The sequence below is a fragment of the Cuculus canorus genome, chromosome 1, assembly GCF_017976375.1.
Source record: "Cuculus canorus isolate bCucCan1 chromosome 1, bCucCan1.pri, whole genome shotgun sequence".
Taxonomy (NCBI): Eukaryota; Metazoa; Chordata; class Aves; order Cuculiformes; family Cuculidae; genus Cuculus; species Cuculus canorus.
This window is the reverse complement of record NC_071401.1, coordinates 208,123,848-208,139,928: the sequence shown is the minus strand read 5'-3', so window position 1 is coordinate 208,139,928 and position 16,081 is coordinate 208,123,848. Positions and strand designations below refer to the sequence as shown.

Below are 16,081 nucleotides of genomic sequence, written 5' to 3'. Positions count from 1 at the left end.
TTGTTCTCCAGCCCCTGCACCAGCTTCGTTGCTCTTCTATGGACACGCTCCAGAGCCGCAATATCCTTCTTGTGGTGAGGGGCCAGAACTGAACATAGTTCAGTTGGACCTGCTGGCCATGCCGTATCTGGTCCAAGCCAAGATGCCATTGTCCTTCTTGGCCACCTGGGCCACTGCTGGCTCACTTTCAGTCATTGTCAACCAACACCCCCACGTCCTTCTCCTCCAGGCAGCTTTCCAGCCACACTTCTCCTGGTCGGGAGCACTGCACAGGGTTGTTGTGCCCCAAATGCAGGACCCGGCATTCGGCCTTGTTAAACCTCGTGCCATTGGTCTCAGCCCATCTTTCCGGTATGTTCAGATCCCTTTGCAGAGCCTCCCAACCCTCCAACAGATCCACGCTTCCACCCAGCTTAGTGTCATCCTCAAACTTGCTAAGGGGGCACTCAATGCTTTCATCCAGGTCATTGATACAGACATTGAACAGGGCTGGACCCAGTACCGAGCCCTGGCGAACCCCTCTTGTAACTGGCCTCCAGCTGGAGGTAACTCCTTTGACCACCACTCTCTGGGCTCGGCCATCCAACCAGTTTTCCACCCAGGAGAGTGTGCGCCTGTCCAGGCCAGAGGCTGACACTTTCTCAAGCAGAATGCTGTCAGAAACTGTGTCAAAGGCTTTCCTCAAGTCCAAGAAGACTACAGGCACAGCCTTTCCCCCATCCAGCAGTAGAGTCACTTTGTCATAGAAGGCGATCAGGTTAGTTTGGCAAGACCTGCCTTTCGTCAACCTCCTCTAACTCCTGCGTTTATACACAGAGAGAACAAATTGCCTTTCTCTTAAAGACTGAGGCAAAGACGGCATTAAGCACCTCAGCCTTGTCCTCATCCCTTCTCACTGGTCTTCCTTCTGCATCCAAATGGCATTGAATATCCTCCCCAGGCCTCCTTTTCTTGTTAATGCATTTGTAGAAAGATTTTTTATTATCTTTCACAGACTTAGCCAATTTGATTTCAAGTGGGGCCTTAGGCCTCCTGATTTTTTCCCTGCGCGATCTCACTTCCTCCCTGTAGTCCACCCAAGACGCCTGTCCCTTCTTCCACAGCTCATAGACATTCCTCTTCTTTTTGATGCCTCTCAAGATCTCCTTACTCAACCAAGATGGTTTTCTCCCCCGCCGGCTCTTTTTCCGGAACACGGGGATGGCTTGCTCCTGAGCTGACAGGATTTCATTTCTGAAGAGCGCCCAGCCCTCGTGGGCTCTCTTGCCCTTAGGGACTGTCTCCCATGGGACTTTGCCAACCAGCCTTCTCAACCGTCCAAAGTCTGCCCTCTGCAACTTTAATGGGACTGTTCTACTAATCCCCCTCTTCATTTCACCTAGAACTGAAAACCCTATCATCTCATGATGGCTTTGTCCCAGGCGTCCTCCAACCATAACGTCCCCCACAAGGCCTTCTCTCCTCACAAACAGCAGGTCCAGGAGGTCACCCTCCCTGGTCACAGAATCACACAGAATCACAGAATCACAGAAACACAAGGTTGGAAAGGACCCATTGGATCATCGAGTCCAACCATTCCTAACACTCCCTAAACCATGTCCCTCAGCACTTCATCCACCCGTTCCTTAAACACCTCCAGGGAAGGTGACTCCACCCCCTCCCTGGGCAGCTGTTCCAGTGCCCAATGACTCTTACTGTGAAGAATTTTTTTCTGATATCCAACCTGAACCTCCCCTGACGGAGCTTCAGGCCATTCCCTCTTGTCCTGTCCCCTGTCACTTGGGAGAAGAGGCCAGCTCCCTCCTCTCCACAACCTCCTTTCAGGCAGTTGTAGAGAGTAAGAAGGTCTCCCCTCAGCCTCCTCTTCTCCAGGCTAAACAACCCCAGCTCTCTCAGCTGCTCCTTGTAAGACTTGTTCTCCAGCCCCCTCACCAGCTTTGTTGCTCTTCTCTGGACACGCTCCAGAGCCTCAACATCCTTCTTGTGGTGAGGGGTCCAGAACTGAACACAGTATTCAAGGTGCCGTCTCACCAGTGCTGAGTACAGAGGGAGAATAACCTCCCTGGACCTGCTGTTGACCCCATTTCTGATACAAGCCAAGATGCCATTGGCCTTCTTGGCCACCTGGGCACACTGCTGGCTCATGTTCAGTCGGCTGTCAACCAGCACCCCCAGGTCCTTCTCTTCCGTGCAGCTCTCCAGCCATTCTTCCGCCAGTCTGTAGCGCTGCATAGGGTTGTTGTGCCCCAAGTGCAGGACCCTGCATTTGGCCTTGTTAAACCTCATCCCATTGGTCTCGGCCCAGCAGTCCAGCCTGTTCCGATCCCTTTGCAGAGCCTCCCTACCCTCCAGCAGATCGACACTTCCTCCCAGCTTAGTGTCATCTGCAAACTTGCTGAGGGTGCACTCGATGCCTTCATCCAGGTCATTGATAAAGACATTGAACAGGGCTGGACCCAGTACTGAGCCCTGAGGAACTCCACTTGTGACTGGCCTCCAGCTGGAGGTAACTCCATTGACCACCACTCTCTGGGCCCGGCCATCCAACCGGTTTTCAACCCAGGAGAGTGTGCGCCTGTCCAGGCCAGAGGCTGACAGTTTCTGAAGCAGAATGCTGTCAGAAACTGTGTCAAAGGCTTTCCACAAGTCCAAGAAGACTACATCCACAGCCTTTCCCCCATCCAGTAGTCGAGTGATTAGTCCAGTAGTCGAGTCGGCACACTCACTACTTGCCATGGGCAGGGACATCCCACGGGATCAGGCTGCCCTCATCCAACCAGGCCTTGAACACCTCCAGAGACAGGGCAGCCACAACTTCCCTGGGCAACCTCTTCCAGGGCCTCACCACTCTCATGCTGAGGAAATTCTGCCTTATATCAAGCCTAAATCTGACTGTTCCAGTTTATCCCCATTGCCCCTCGCCCAGTCACCACAAGCCTTCATGAACAGCCCCTCCCCAGCTTTCTTGTAGTCCCTTCAGGTATTGGAAGGTCTCTCGAATATGTCCTCGGAGCAGGCAGAAGTCAGGGTCGGGCGCTGCTGCCTCCCCACGGATGCCCACGCTCACCCTGCCAGCAGAGCACTTGGTCGGGGCTGTCACGGTGTCCAACCTCACCTCCTTCCTCCCCTCTTGATTGGAACGTCCCACATCCCCCCCACCCCGAGTTCACTGTACCCAACACCCAGAACCAGGGGCTTTGTGACATCAGCTCGGGGCTAAAGGATCTGCGAGCAGCGTGAGCACTGCGGGCAGTCCGTCGGCTGGTGCCGTGCTCGTCACTAGCTCTCGGTTGGTCCTCGTTAGTACTACTGCATCATGAAGATGCTCTTCTTCTTCTTTGTCCTGCTGGCCCTGTGCCTGCCTGTGCAGGGATCCTGGGAGAACTGCAAGTAAGTGGCACAGGTTGTTGGTCACATCAACCACAGGGAAAGCTCCAGACTTGGGGAAAAGTGGAGGAAAAGGACCTTGGAGTGCTGGTCAACAGCAGCAGAACATGACCAGGCAGTGGCTGGCGTGGCCAAGAAGGCCAACAACATCCTGGCTTGGATCAACCATGGGGTGGGCAGCAGGAGCAGGGAAGGGATTGTCCTCGTGGACAATCTTTCTTTCCTGAAAGAGTGGTGAAGCCCTGGCAGAGGCTGCCCAGGGCACTGCTGGAGTCCTCACCCCTGGAGGTTTTAAAACACCAAGCTGCTGTGGCACTTTGGGACATGGCTTAGTAGGCACGGTTGGTGTTGTGTTGGTGGTTGGACTGGAAAATCTTCAGGACTTTTCCAACATTAACGATTCTATGCCCTTCCCAGAGAGCCTGGGCTGCCACCGTTGGATTTTCCATGCCGGCTCTTGGCAGGGAGAGCTCGGAGCCAGGCGCTGCTACCTTCCCCAAGGCTGACCATGCTCACCCTGCCAGCAGAGCATTCAGCAGGGGTTTTTTGGGTGTCCAACCATACCTCCTAGCTCCACTCCTCCTTGGAACGTCCCACATCCCCCCCCCTGCCCCCTCAAGTTCCCTGTACCCAGCACCCAGAACCAGGGGCTTTGTGACATCAGCTCGGGGCCAAGGATCTGCGAGCAGCGTGAGCACTGCGGGCAGTCCGTCGGCTGGTGCCGTGCTCGTCACTAGCTCTCGGTTGGTCCTCGTTAGTACTACTGCATCATGAAGATGCTCTTCTTGTTCGTCCTGCTGGCCCTGTGCCTGCCTGTGCAGGGATCCTGGGAGAACTGCAAGTAAGTGGTTCAGGGAAAGCTCCAGGCTTGGGGAAAAGTGGAGGAAAAGGACCTTGGAGTGCTGGTCAACAGCAGCTGGACAAGAGGAGGCTTAAGAGGAGACCTCATCACTCTCTGCAGCTCCCACAAAGCAGGCTGTGGTGAGGCAAGTGTTGTTGTGGTCCAACAGGGGACAAGCAACAAAACAATAGGAAATGGACTCAGGTTGTGCTAAAGAAGGTTTATGACTGGATGTTAGGAAAACTTTCTTTCCTGAAAGAGTGGTGAAGCCCTGGCAGAGGCTGCCCAGGGCAGTGTAGGGGTCCTCATCCTTGGAGGTGTTAAAACACCAAGTTGCTGTGGCACTTTGGGACATGGCTTAGTAGGCACGGTTGGTGTTGTATTGGTGGTTGGACTGGAAAATCTTCAGGACTTTTCCAACATTAACGATTCTATGCCCTTCCCAGAGAGCCTGGGCTGCCACCGTTGGTGTTTCCATGCCGGCTCTTGGCAGGGAGAGCTCAGAGCCAGGCGCTGCTACCTTCCCCAAGGCTGACCATGCTCACCCTGCCAGCAGAGCATTCAGCAGGGGTTTTTTGGGTGTCCAACCATACCTCCTAGCTCCCCTCCTCATTGGAACATCCCATGTCCACCCCCGCCCTGAGTTCCCTGTACCCAGCACCCAGAACCAGGGGCTTTGTGACATCAGCTCGGGGCCAAGGGCTCTGCGAGCAGCGTGAGCACTGCAGGCAGTCCGTCGGCTGGTGCCGTGCTCGTCACTAGCTCTCGGTTGGTCCTCGTTAGTACTACTGCATCATGAAGATGCTCTTCTTCTTCTTTGTCCTGCTGGCCCTGTGCCTGCCTGTGCAGGGATCCTGGGAGAACTGCAAGTAAGTGGCACAGGTTGTTGGTCACATCAACCACAGGGAACGCTCCAGGCTTGGGGAAAAGTGGAGGAATAGGACCTGGGGATGCTGGTCAACAGCAGCTGAACGGGAGCCAGTAGTTGGCTGGCAGAAACGCTGCTGGGCTTCACTGGAGGATGCTCACTTCGCAACACCTTCATCTATCCCACGTGGTTCCTTCCCCAACCCTATGCGGCAGCTGCCGTTCCTCGCCAGCGCCCAGGCTGCTGGCACAGCTCCTCTAAGGGGGTAAAGCAGAGACAGGGGTGGATGCCTGCACACCCTACAGGGTTCCCTGGCTCTGCGCTCCACGCAGCAATGCCGGGTGGGGAGAGAAGGTGCCCGACCTTCTGCCCAAACAACATCAATGCCTCGAGCAGGACAGTAATGAGTTTCTTGTTTTCACAGGACCTGCGGACTGCGGCCCTCGGTTTCCTATGGCTACGGCTCAGTGCGTGTTGTTGGGGGCAGAGATGCCCAGCCAGGATCCTGGCCAGGGATTGTGAGTGTGCAGAAGGTCCGGGAGACGCACGTCTTTCACGCCTGTGGAGGGTCCCTCATCCACCCACAGTGGGTGCTGACGGCAGCCCACTGCTTCGTCAATAGCCAGTAAGGAGGAGCAGGGAACAGGGAGAGCCCCAAAACCCCGGCACAGGCCCAGCGTGCAGCATCACGGGTGACTCCCAGCCCGGTTCCTTGCAGTGCACCCAGACAAAGGATGCGGTCGTGCCGCTGCATCCCAGATGCCTCCATCCCCACAGTCCTTGTGGCTCAGGCGTGTTGGGGCATAGATGCCCCACAAGCTCTCCTCTTTCCCTCGGCAAGCAGGAGGCAAGGAGCTGCTGGGCTGCTCCAGCGCGTGCCTCTGCTGCCTCTCACCCCTCTCTCCCTCTGCTTTCCAGGGATGTCCCAGCGTGGCGCGTGGTGGCCGGTACCACCTCCTTAACTGACATGGGCCCAGAGACACAAATCAGCTACGTCAGACAGATCATCATTCATGACGACTACGATAAAACCACTCAGGCGAATGACATCGCTCTGATGGAACTCTACGAGCCTCTCCAGTGCACGCCCTACGTGCAGCTCGCCTGCGTGCCTGACTTCTCCCTGCAACTGCGGCAGCTGAGAAACTGCTATGTTGGTGGCTGGGGGGGCACCACGGCCAGATGTGAGTTCCCCAAAAGTATTTCTATGGCGGGTGCAAGCTGGGAACCCTGGGCAGATGGGCTGGGTGTCCTGACAGCAGAGGCAGGAGCCAACGTCAGTCTGCAGAGTCATCTGTGTCTCATGGGGAGATGGGAATGAGCTGTCAGCCAAAGCAGGGTGGAAGGGAAACACCACGATGCCTCTGTGGACGCAAAGCCAAGCCCTAGGGAAGGGGGGACGGGAAGTGGCAGCAGCTGCCGCGTGCTTATTCCTGTCTTGCCCACAGCTGGAGGACTACCCCCGTCGCTGCAGGAGGCCAAGGTCCCCCTCATCGACCTTCGAATCTGTAACAGCAGCGGGTGGTACCATGGGGACATCCACCCCCACAACCTGTGTGCGGGCTATCCGCAAGGAGGCATCGACACCTGCCAGGTAGGAGCATGATCCCACTCCCGCCCCAGCAGCACCGGCAGCCCCAGCACAGCTGCCCCAATCTACCCCGGTGCCTGCTTCGCCCAGCAAGTCCCCCTCCCACCGCTGGCTCCCCATCGCTCCTGAGTTCACCTCCTGCTCTCCAACTGCTTGTCCATGCTCACCGTCCAGCCCGTCCCACAGCCCTGTGACTCTCCCCATAAAGCCCATCCCACGTTCTCCTCAGCCCGTAGGTCCAGGCACCAACCCTGGAACATCCCTCTGCCCCACAGCCAGGGTCCATGGGCAGAGAGGAGAGAGAGGCCTGCTTTATAGTCCCACAGACACCTCCCCAACCACGTTCTGTCGGCTCCAGCACCGGAGCAGAGCCTTTCTGTGCAGGGAACACAGCTCTGGCAGCTGCTGGGAGAGAGCAGGAGCCAGCCCTGGCACTGACAGAGCCCCCAGCACCCCCTGAATCTACTCTTCTCTTTCTCTGCAGGGGGACAGCGGGGGTCCTCTGGTCTGCCAAGATCCCCATGCTGACCACTTCTGGCTGGTGGGAGTGACCAGCTTTGGGGTAGGCTGTGCCAGAGCCCGTCGGCCGGGGGTCTACACCTCCACACAGCACTTCCGTAACTGGATCCTGACTCAGATCACGCGGTACTCCGTTCGAGCAGCCAATGCAACGGAACACGCCTGGAGCCACATTCCCACCGCATCAAACCCTGTGGAGATGCCTCAAAAAACAGAGACAAGTTATTTCAGCTCCTGCCTTTATGCACTCAATAAGATGCTGGAGTTCTTCACTCAGCTGCAGGAGTTCCTGCAGGTCCTGAAAGGCAGAAGCATGTGAGAACAGGGGGAAGAGGATGCAGGACAGGCTGCATGGGGCCACCACCGTGTCCTTCTGGGGCAATGCCTGCTGCTCCAAAGGCAGCCTCAGGGGCCCAGACCTGCTTGATCCTTCCCTCACGCCTCACGTTGCCCATCCATGCCTACGGCAGATGGGTCTATTTTCTTTGGATTCTGTTTTGAGCCTATTCTGTCTAGGAATAAATAGTTTTCACAGCAAACTCTGCTTCAGCTTCATTCCGTCTCCGGGGCGAGGCAAGCACTCCAGGCCTGGTCCCTGCACAAGGAAAGGAGGGCACAAAGGCAAAGACTCACTCCAAAAGCTGAACCCGTGCATGCTGTGAGACAAGGGACACAGTGCAGCGGAAGGGAATAGCGGTCCCAGGGCCTGGAGGTCTTCAGACAATCACAGAGTGGTTTGAGTTGGAAGGGACCTCAAAGAGGATTCAGTTCCAACACCCTACAGAGGCTTCTGAGCTGGACCTGGAACAGCACCCCACCCCCCAAACCCCAGCCCCAATGAAACATCTCCATTGAATGCTCAACACATCACATCGTTTCCTCAAACCGGTCAACATACAGTGCATTTGACATGGCCCGAGACAGATCCACCCAGTACAGTACTTGCATTAAAACTATTTGCAGGGCACGAGGCTGTCTGGGGCGGTTGAAATGGATTAAAAACACTTACAGGAACAGATCTCAACGTGCGTCCAACAGGAAAGCATAAAGTTATATGAGTTACACTCCAGTTACACGAGTCATCCCATCACGTTTCCGCGATGGCAATGACATCGTAGTCACCTTGCCCTACAACAGCTTCCAACTCCACCTTCTTGTTGCCCACGCTGTGTGCATTGGTGTAAATGCATTTGGACTGGGCTGGCGAACCTTCAGCCCTCAGAAAGGGTATAGAGCTCATTCCCGACTGGCTGCTCCTTGGAATAACTAACACCTTAGCACCAGTTTCATCCTTACTGTTCCCAGGTACAATCGCCCCCACTTGCTCTGTGGTGATGTACTGACGGTCCTCTCCAACACACCATCTCTCAGTCACTGGAGTCCCACTTCCAGGCTCACTCCCGACTAGCCTGGTCTTGTCCCCCTCCCCCTTCCCATCTACTTTAAAGCTCTATTTAAGAGATTAGCTGGATTGTTAGGAAGGACTTTAGTCCCCCTAGGAGACAAGCGTGTCCCATGCCTAGTAAGAAAGCCTGGGGTTGCGTGGGCCACCCCATGAGCGAAGAACGCAAAGCCTCTCTCCTCACACCAGGCTCGGAGCCAGGCATTAATCAACTGCTTCTCTTTGACCTCCTGCTCCTCATTCCTTAGCGTTGGGATGGAACTAAACTCTATGTGTGCCACAGAGCCCTCCATCGTTCTCCCTAGGTTCCTGAAATCTCTCTTAATGGCTTTCAGCTCTCTGTGCTCTATGTCATCACTGGAAGGAAATCCCCGAAGACAATCATTCTCCTCTTCTTCTTCACAGAGGATGTTTTTAAGGTCATCTGAGGATGGCACAGCCTAGGGAATGTTTCTAGGCTGTGGGAGCCATCTTCTTCATCCTTGGGGATGGGTTCCACCTGCAGGGCTTCCTATTTGTTCTTGAGGGGTCTCTAGGGGTTTGTTGTCTGGGTGGGGGGAGCAGGTTTCCTGCGCCGGGCAGGAACTTGCTGCCATTCCCCATCTCTCGTTCTCCCAACCTTGCACTTTGCAGGTGGGTGTTGCTCAGCCGCACTGGCTCCAGCAGCCTGCCGAGTTTGTGAGAGGGCTCTGCTCCAGTGATCCATCTCCCTCTCACATTCCCTGATGGTCCTTAGGCTATTTACCTCCTCCCACAGCTCTGCCACCACGTGAAGGAGTTCCCCCACACGAGCACAGCTTCCACATGTCTCCCAGTCTGCCCTCAGCCTCCCCTTCTCCAGACTAAACAGCCCCAGGGCCCTCAGCTGCTCTCTGAACTCACGGCCTCCAAACCCATCCCCAGCTCCGTTCCCTTCTCTGCATGTGCTCCAGCTCTTTAAGGTCTTTCTTGGCATGAGGGGCCCAAAACTGAGCCCAGGATTCGAGGTGTGGCCTCCCCAGCACAAAGGCCAAGAGGATCCACCCAAGAGTATTCAAGGAGCTGGCAGATGTCCTTTCTAAACCCCTTTCCATCATCTTCCAGCGGTCCTGGCTGACTGGGGAAGTTCCACTAGACTGGAGGCTGGCTAAAGTTGTGCCCATCTACAAGAAGGGTTGCAGGGAGGACGCGGGGAACTACAGGCCTGTCACTCTGACAGGTCACTGTCCCTGCCCTGGCCGTTAACGACTTCTCCTTTCCTGGGGGCCGTTGCTGTTATCAGGGTGGCCCGTTCCATAAACACCTCCAGGGAAGGTGACTCCTCCCCCTGCCTGGGCAACCTGTTCCAGAATTTTTTTCTGATATCCAGCCTGAACCTCTCCTGATGGAGCTTGAGGCCATTCCCCTTTGTCCTGTCCTCAGTCACTTGGGAGAAGAGCCCAGCTCCCTCCTCTCCACAACCTCCTTTCAGGCAGTTGTAGAGAGTAAGAAGGTCTCCCCTCAGCCTCCTCTTCTCCAGGTTAAACAACCCCATGGCCCTCAGCCGCTCCTCGTAACCCTTCCTCTCCAGACCCCTCACCAGCTTCATTGCTCTTCTCTGGACACGCTCCAGAGCCTCAACATCCTTCTTGTGGTGAGGGCTCCAGAACTTAACACAGTACTTATGGTGCGGTCTCACCAGTGCTGAGTACAGAGGGGAATAACCTCCCTGGACCTGCTGGTCACAACATTTCTGATCCAAGCCAAGATGTCATGGGCCTTCTTGGCCACCTGGGCCACTGCTGGCTCATCTTCAGTCGGCTGTCAGCCATTACCCCCACGTCCTTCTCCTCCAGGCAGCTTTCCAGCCACACTTCTCCTGATCTGGAGCACTGCACAGGGTTGTTGTGCCCCAAATGCAGGACCCGGCATTTGGCCTTGTTAAACCTCGTGCCATTGGTTTCTGCCCATCTTTCCAGCCTGTTCTGATCCCTTTGGAGCCTCCCTACCCTCCAGCAGATCCACGCTTCCACCCAGCTTAGTGTCAACCAGTTTTCCACCCAGGAGAGTGTGCGCCTGTCCAGGCCAGAGGCTGACACTTTCTCAAGCAGAATGCTGTCAGAAACTGTCAAAGGCTTTCCTCAAGTCCAAGAAGACGACAGGCACAGCCTTTCCCTCACCCAGCAGTCGAGTCACTTTGCCATAGAAGGCGATCAGGTTAGTTTGGCAAGGCCTGCCTTTCGTGAAGCCGTGTTGACTGGGCCTGATCACTCGCTTCTCTTGCATGTGCTTTGTGGTAGCACTCAAGATCACCTGTTCCATGACTCTCCCCGGCACTGAGGTCAGACTGACAGGCCTGGAGTTCCCTGGATCCTCCCTGCAACCCTTCTTGTAGATGGGCCCTCTGTGAGGCTCAGCGCCCCTCTATGGGGCTCAGCACACAGATTTGGGCCTCATCACTCAGCTATGGGGCTCATCGCTCGTCTGTGGGGCCCAGATAAGGACCGGCCACCCCGATAACAGCAACGGCCCCCAGGAAAGGAGAAGTTGGTAACGGCCGGGGCAGGGACAGTGACCTTTGAGGATAAGGAGAGGGGACATGGAGGGGGAGAGAGGGAACTGAGAGTGATGGGGGGACAGAAACAGGGGGCAGAAAGAGATGAGGGGCAGAAAAGATTGGGGGAAAGAAAAGGGTGGAGAGGAGAAATGGGGGGGGGGACAGAAAGGGGTTTGTGGGACCAAAAGGGGTGAGGAGAGGGCAGATAGGGGTGGGGGGTGAGAAAGGGGGAGGCAAAAAGGATGAGGGGACAAAAAGGGATGGGGGGCAATAAGTGTTGGGGGTCAGAAAGGGATGGAGTGTCAGAAAGGGATGGGCAGAAAAGAAGGAGGCGCAGAAAGGGATGAGGGGAGAGAAATGGGTGAGGAAGCTGAATTGGGTGAGTGGTGGAAAGGGGTGGAGGGGCAGAAAAAGGAGAAGAGGGGGCAGATGGGGGCTCAGAAATTGATGGGGGCAGAAAAAGGGGGCAGAAAGGGATAGGGGGGCAGAAAGGGGTGAGGGGATAGGGGGGCAGAAAGAGCTGGGAGGCAGAAAGGGATAGGGCGCAGAAAGGGGTGAGGAGGGGGCAGATGGGGAGGCAGAAAGGGGGAGGTGGAATGGGGGGTCAGAAATGGATGAGGGGGCAGAAAGGGGGGGGGCAGAAATGGGAGGGGCAGATGTGAGGACGCCACCGGCTAAAGCCAACCTTGCCCCCACACACACTGTGAAATTGGGAGAGGGGGCAGAAATTTGGTTGTGGGCGCGACAGTGGAGATGACGGAGGCCTCAGGACCACCAAGGGGGGCAACGCCCCTCAGGTCAATGGTGATGGCCAAGCTTTGGTCAAGTGGCCACGCTGCTGGCCGGGCCTCCACGGGGAGGGTGGTGAGACCAGGAGGAGATGGGTGTGATGGCAAGGGAGGGGCCAGAGGTTCTGCAGAGTGTCCACCAAACCCAAAAGCTGAGGAGCAGAGGGAGCAGCAGAGCTCCTACATGACAAAAATGGGGTCCTACACATCATCCATTGGGTCCTACACAACATCCACAGGGTCCTACACAGCAAACATGGGGTCCTACACATCAGATATGGCATCCTACATATTATACATGTGGTCCTCCACACCATCCATGGGTTCCTACACATCATATGTGGTTTCCTGCATGATGAACACGGGTCCTACACATCACACGTGGGTTCCTACACATCTGTGTGCATCCAACATTGACCAGGACACCTCATGGACCTGCAGTCATTAATCCCAAATCATGAGTGATGAGAGCTTGGACAGCCGGGATCTCTGGCTTCTGGACAAGAGCTGAAGAAGGCAAAGCACCAAAGACACCATTGAGTCACTGTCCCAGGATGCTGTGATGCCATTCCTGGCCGGTGACTCAGTGGTCTTGCAGCCCTATCGATTTCCAATGGTAGAGTTGCGGGAGTTGGGCACAACGCCTGTATGTCCCCCTGCGTTGGGGACATCTTGAGTTGGGGACCCCCTGCTTTGGAGTCTCCACTGTACGGGGACAATCTGCTTTGGGGACACTCTGTACTGGGGACACCCCCTGAGTTGGGGACCTCCAGCCTTGGGGACACCCCCTACCTTGGGGACACCCCTGTCTTGGGGACCCCTTGAATGGGGAGCACCTTGAGTTGGGGATCCCCTGAGTAGGGGACACTGCCTGTATAGGGACACCCTCTATGGGGACCCCATCCCTTGGGGCCCCCTGCCTTGGGGACACCCCCTTGGGGCTGACCCCTGCCCTGGAGAACCCTCTGTGTTGACTCCTGCCCCCACCCCCCTGAGCACAGTCAGGGCTGCTGCGCGTCCCTTATGGGGGGGGGACCTTCTGGGGGAACTTTTGGGGTGCAAGAGGGTTTAGGGGTGCAGGAGGTGGTGGGCTGTGTGTTTGGGGTGCAGAAGGGTTTGGGGGTCCGGTCAATATTGGAATGCAGTTGAGGTCCAATTGGTGTTTGGATGTAATTGAACCCCGGTCTATATTGGGGTGATTTTGGATGCGTTCTATCGCTGTTGGGGTGCAGATGGGGGACCAGTGGATGTTGGGGTGCAGTTGGAGAGATTCAGTCCATGTTGGGTGCAGTAGGGGGCTCTAATAGATATTGAATCATAGAATTACAAGGCTGGAAAGGACCTACTGGATCATCGAGTCCAACCATTCCTAACACTCCCTGAACCATACCCCTCAGCACCTCATCCATCTGTCCCTTAAATGCCTCCAGGGAAGGTGACTCCACCCCCATCCCTGGGCAGCCTCTGCCAGTGCCCAATGACCCTTTCTGGGAAAGGTTTTCTCCTGATGTCCAGCCTGAACTTCCCCTGGTGGAGCTTGAGGCCGTTACCCTTTGTCCTGTCCCCTGTCCCTTGGGAGAAGAGCCCAGCACCCTCCTATCAACGACCTTCTTTCAAGGAGTTGTAGAGAGGTACGAGGTCTCTCCTCTATCTCCTCTCCTCCATGCTAAACAAACCCACGGACCTCAGCCGCTCCTCGTAACCCTTCTTCTCCAGCCCCTTCACCAGCTTCGGTGCCACCTGGGCCACTGCTGGCTCACTTTCAGTCGTTGTCAACCAACACCCCCACGTCCTTCTCCTCCAGGCAGCTTTCCAGCCACACTTCTCCTGGTCGGGAGCACTGCACAGGGTTGCTGTGCCCCAAATGCAGGACCCGGCATTTGGCCTTGTTAAACCTCGTGCCATTGGTCTCAGGACATCTATCCAGCCTGTTCAGATCCCTTTGCAGAGCCTCCCAACCCTCCAGCAGATCCACGCTTCCACCCAGCTTAGTGTCATCCTCAAACTTGCTAAGGGGGACACTCAATGCCTTCATCCAGGTCATTGATACAGACATTGAACAGGGCTGGACCCAGTACCGAGCCCTGGGGAACCCCTCTTGTAACTGGCCTCCAGCTGGAGGTAACTCCATTGACCACCACTCTCTGGGCTCGGCCATCCAACCAGTTTTCCACCCAGGAGAGTGTGCGCCTGTCCAGGCCGGAGGCTGACACTTTCTGACAGCATTCTGCTTCAGAATGTGTCAAAGGCTTTCCTCAAGTCCAAGAAGACTACAGGCACAGCCTTTCCCCCATCCAGTAGTCGAGTCACTTTGTCATAGAAGGCGATCAGGTTAGTTTGGCAAGACCTGCCTTTCGTCAGCCTCCTCTAACTCCTGAGTTTGTACACAGAGAGAACAACTTGCCTTTCTCTAAAAGACTGAGGCAAAGAAGGCATTAAGCACCTCAGCCTTGTCCTCATCCCTTCTCACTGGTCTTCCTTCTGCATCCAAATGGCATTGAATATCCTCCCCAGTCCTCCTTTTCTTGTTAATGCATTTGTAGAAAGATATTTTATTATCTTTCACAGACTTAGCCAATTTGATTTCAAGTTGGGCCTTAGCCCTCCTGATTTTTTCCCTGCGCGATCTCACTTCCTCCCTGTAGTCCACCCAAGACGCCTGTCCCTTCTTCCACAGCTCATAGACATTCCTCTTCTTTTTGATGCCTCTCAAGATCTCCTTACTCAACCAAGATGGTTTTCTCCCCCGCCGGCTCCTTTTCCGGAACACGGGGATGGCTTGCTCCTGAGCTGACAGGATTTCATTTCTGAAGAGCGCCCAGACCTCGTGGGCTCTCTTGCCCTTAAGGACTGTCTCCCATGGGACTTTGCCAACCAGCCTTCTCAACAGTCCAAAGTCTGCCCTCTGCAACTTTAATGGGACTGTTCTACTAATCCCCCTCTTCATTTCACCTAGAACTGAAAACCCTATCATCTCATGATGGCTTTGTCCCAGGCGTCCTCCAACCGTCACGTCCCCCACAAGGCCTTCTCTCCTCACAAACAGCAGGTCCAGGAGGGCACCCTCCCTGGTCGGCACACTCACCACTTGCCATGGGCAGGGACATCCCACGGGATCAGGCTGCCCTCATCCAACCAGGCCTTGAACACCTCCAGGGACAGGGCAGCCACAACTTCCCTGGGCAACCTCTTCCAGGGCCTCACCACTCTCATGGCGAGGAAATTCTGCCTTATATCAAGCCTAAATCTGACTGTTCCAGTTTATCCCCATTGCCCCTCGCCCAGTCACCACAAGCCTTCATGAACAGCCCCTCCCCAGCTTTCTTGTAGCCCCTTCAGGTATTGGAAGGTCTCTCGAATATGTCCTCGGAGCAGGCAGAAGTCAGGGTCGGGCGCTGCTGCCTCCCCACGGCTGCCCACGCTCACCCCACCAGCAGAGCACTTGGTCGGGGCTGTCACGGTGTCCAACCTCACCTCCTTCCTCCCCTCTTGATTGGAACATCCCATGTCCCCCCCACCCCGAGTTCACTGTACCCAACACCCAGAACCAGGGGCTTTGTGACATCAGCTCGGGGCCAAGGGCTCTGCGAGCAGCGTGAGCACTGCAGGCAGTCCGTCGGCTGGTGCCGTGCTCGTCACTAGCTCTCGGTTGGTCCTCGTTAGTACTACTGCATCATGAAGATGCTCTTCTTCTTCTTTGTCCTGCTGGCCCTGTGCCTGCCTGTGCAGGGATCCTGGGAGAACTGCAAGTAAGTGGCACAGGTTGTTGGTCACAACAACCTCAGGGAAAGCTCCAGACTTGGGGAAAAGTGGAGGAAAAGGACCTTGGAGTGCTGGTCAACAGCAGCAGAACATGACCAGGCAGTGGCTGGCGTGGCCAAGAAGGCCAACAACATCCTGGCTTGGATCAACCATGGGGTGGGCAGCAGGAGCAGGGAAGGGATTGTCCTCTTGGACAATCTTTCTTCCTGAAAGAGTGGTGAAGCCCTGGCAGAGGCTGCCCAGGGCAGTGTAGGGGTCCTCATCCCTGGAGGTTTTAAAACACCAAGCTGCTGTGGCACTTTGGGACATGGCTTAGTAGGCACGGTTGGTGTTGTGTTGGTGGTTGGACTGGAAAATCTTCAGGACTTTTCCAACATGAACGATTCTATGCCCTTCCCAGAGAGCCTG

General features: G+C 55.8%; 2 protein-coding genes across 2 annotated transcripts in view; both read left to right on the top strand.

Moving 5' to 3' along the window:
* Window positions 1–4,157: 4,157 nt before the first annotated feature.
* LOC128852671 (acrosin-like) lies at window positions 4,158–7,525 on the top strand. The gene is made up of 5 exons (XM_054071205.1): window positions 4,158–4,228; window positions 5,521–5,721; window positions 6,015–6,280; window positions 6,545–6,690; window positions 7,172–7,525. Exons 1-5 carry the CDS (start codon window positions 4,158–4,160, stop codon window positions 7,523–7,525), a joined length of 1,038 nt encoding a protein of 345 aa, XP_053927180.1.
* A 7,746-nt stretch (window positions 7,526–15,271) lies between these two features.
* LOC128852662 (C-type lectin Cal-like) overlaps window positions 15,272–16,081 on the top strand; it is a 2,829-nt gene continuing 2,019 nt past the window's right edge. The window contains exon 1 of the mRNA XM_054071073.1: window positions 15,272–15,356. Within this exon, the coding sequence (XP_053927048.1) occupies window positions 15,272–15,356 (85 nt within the window). The remainder of the gene's footprint in view (window positions 15,357–16,081) is intronic.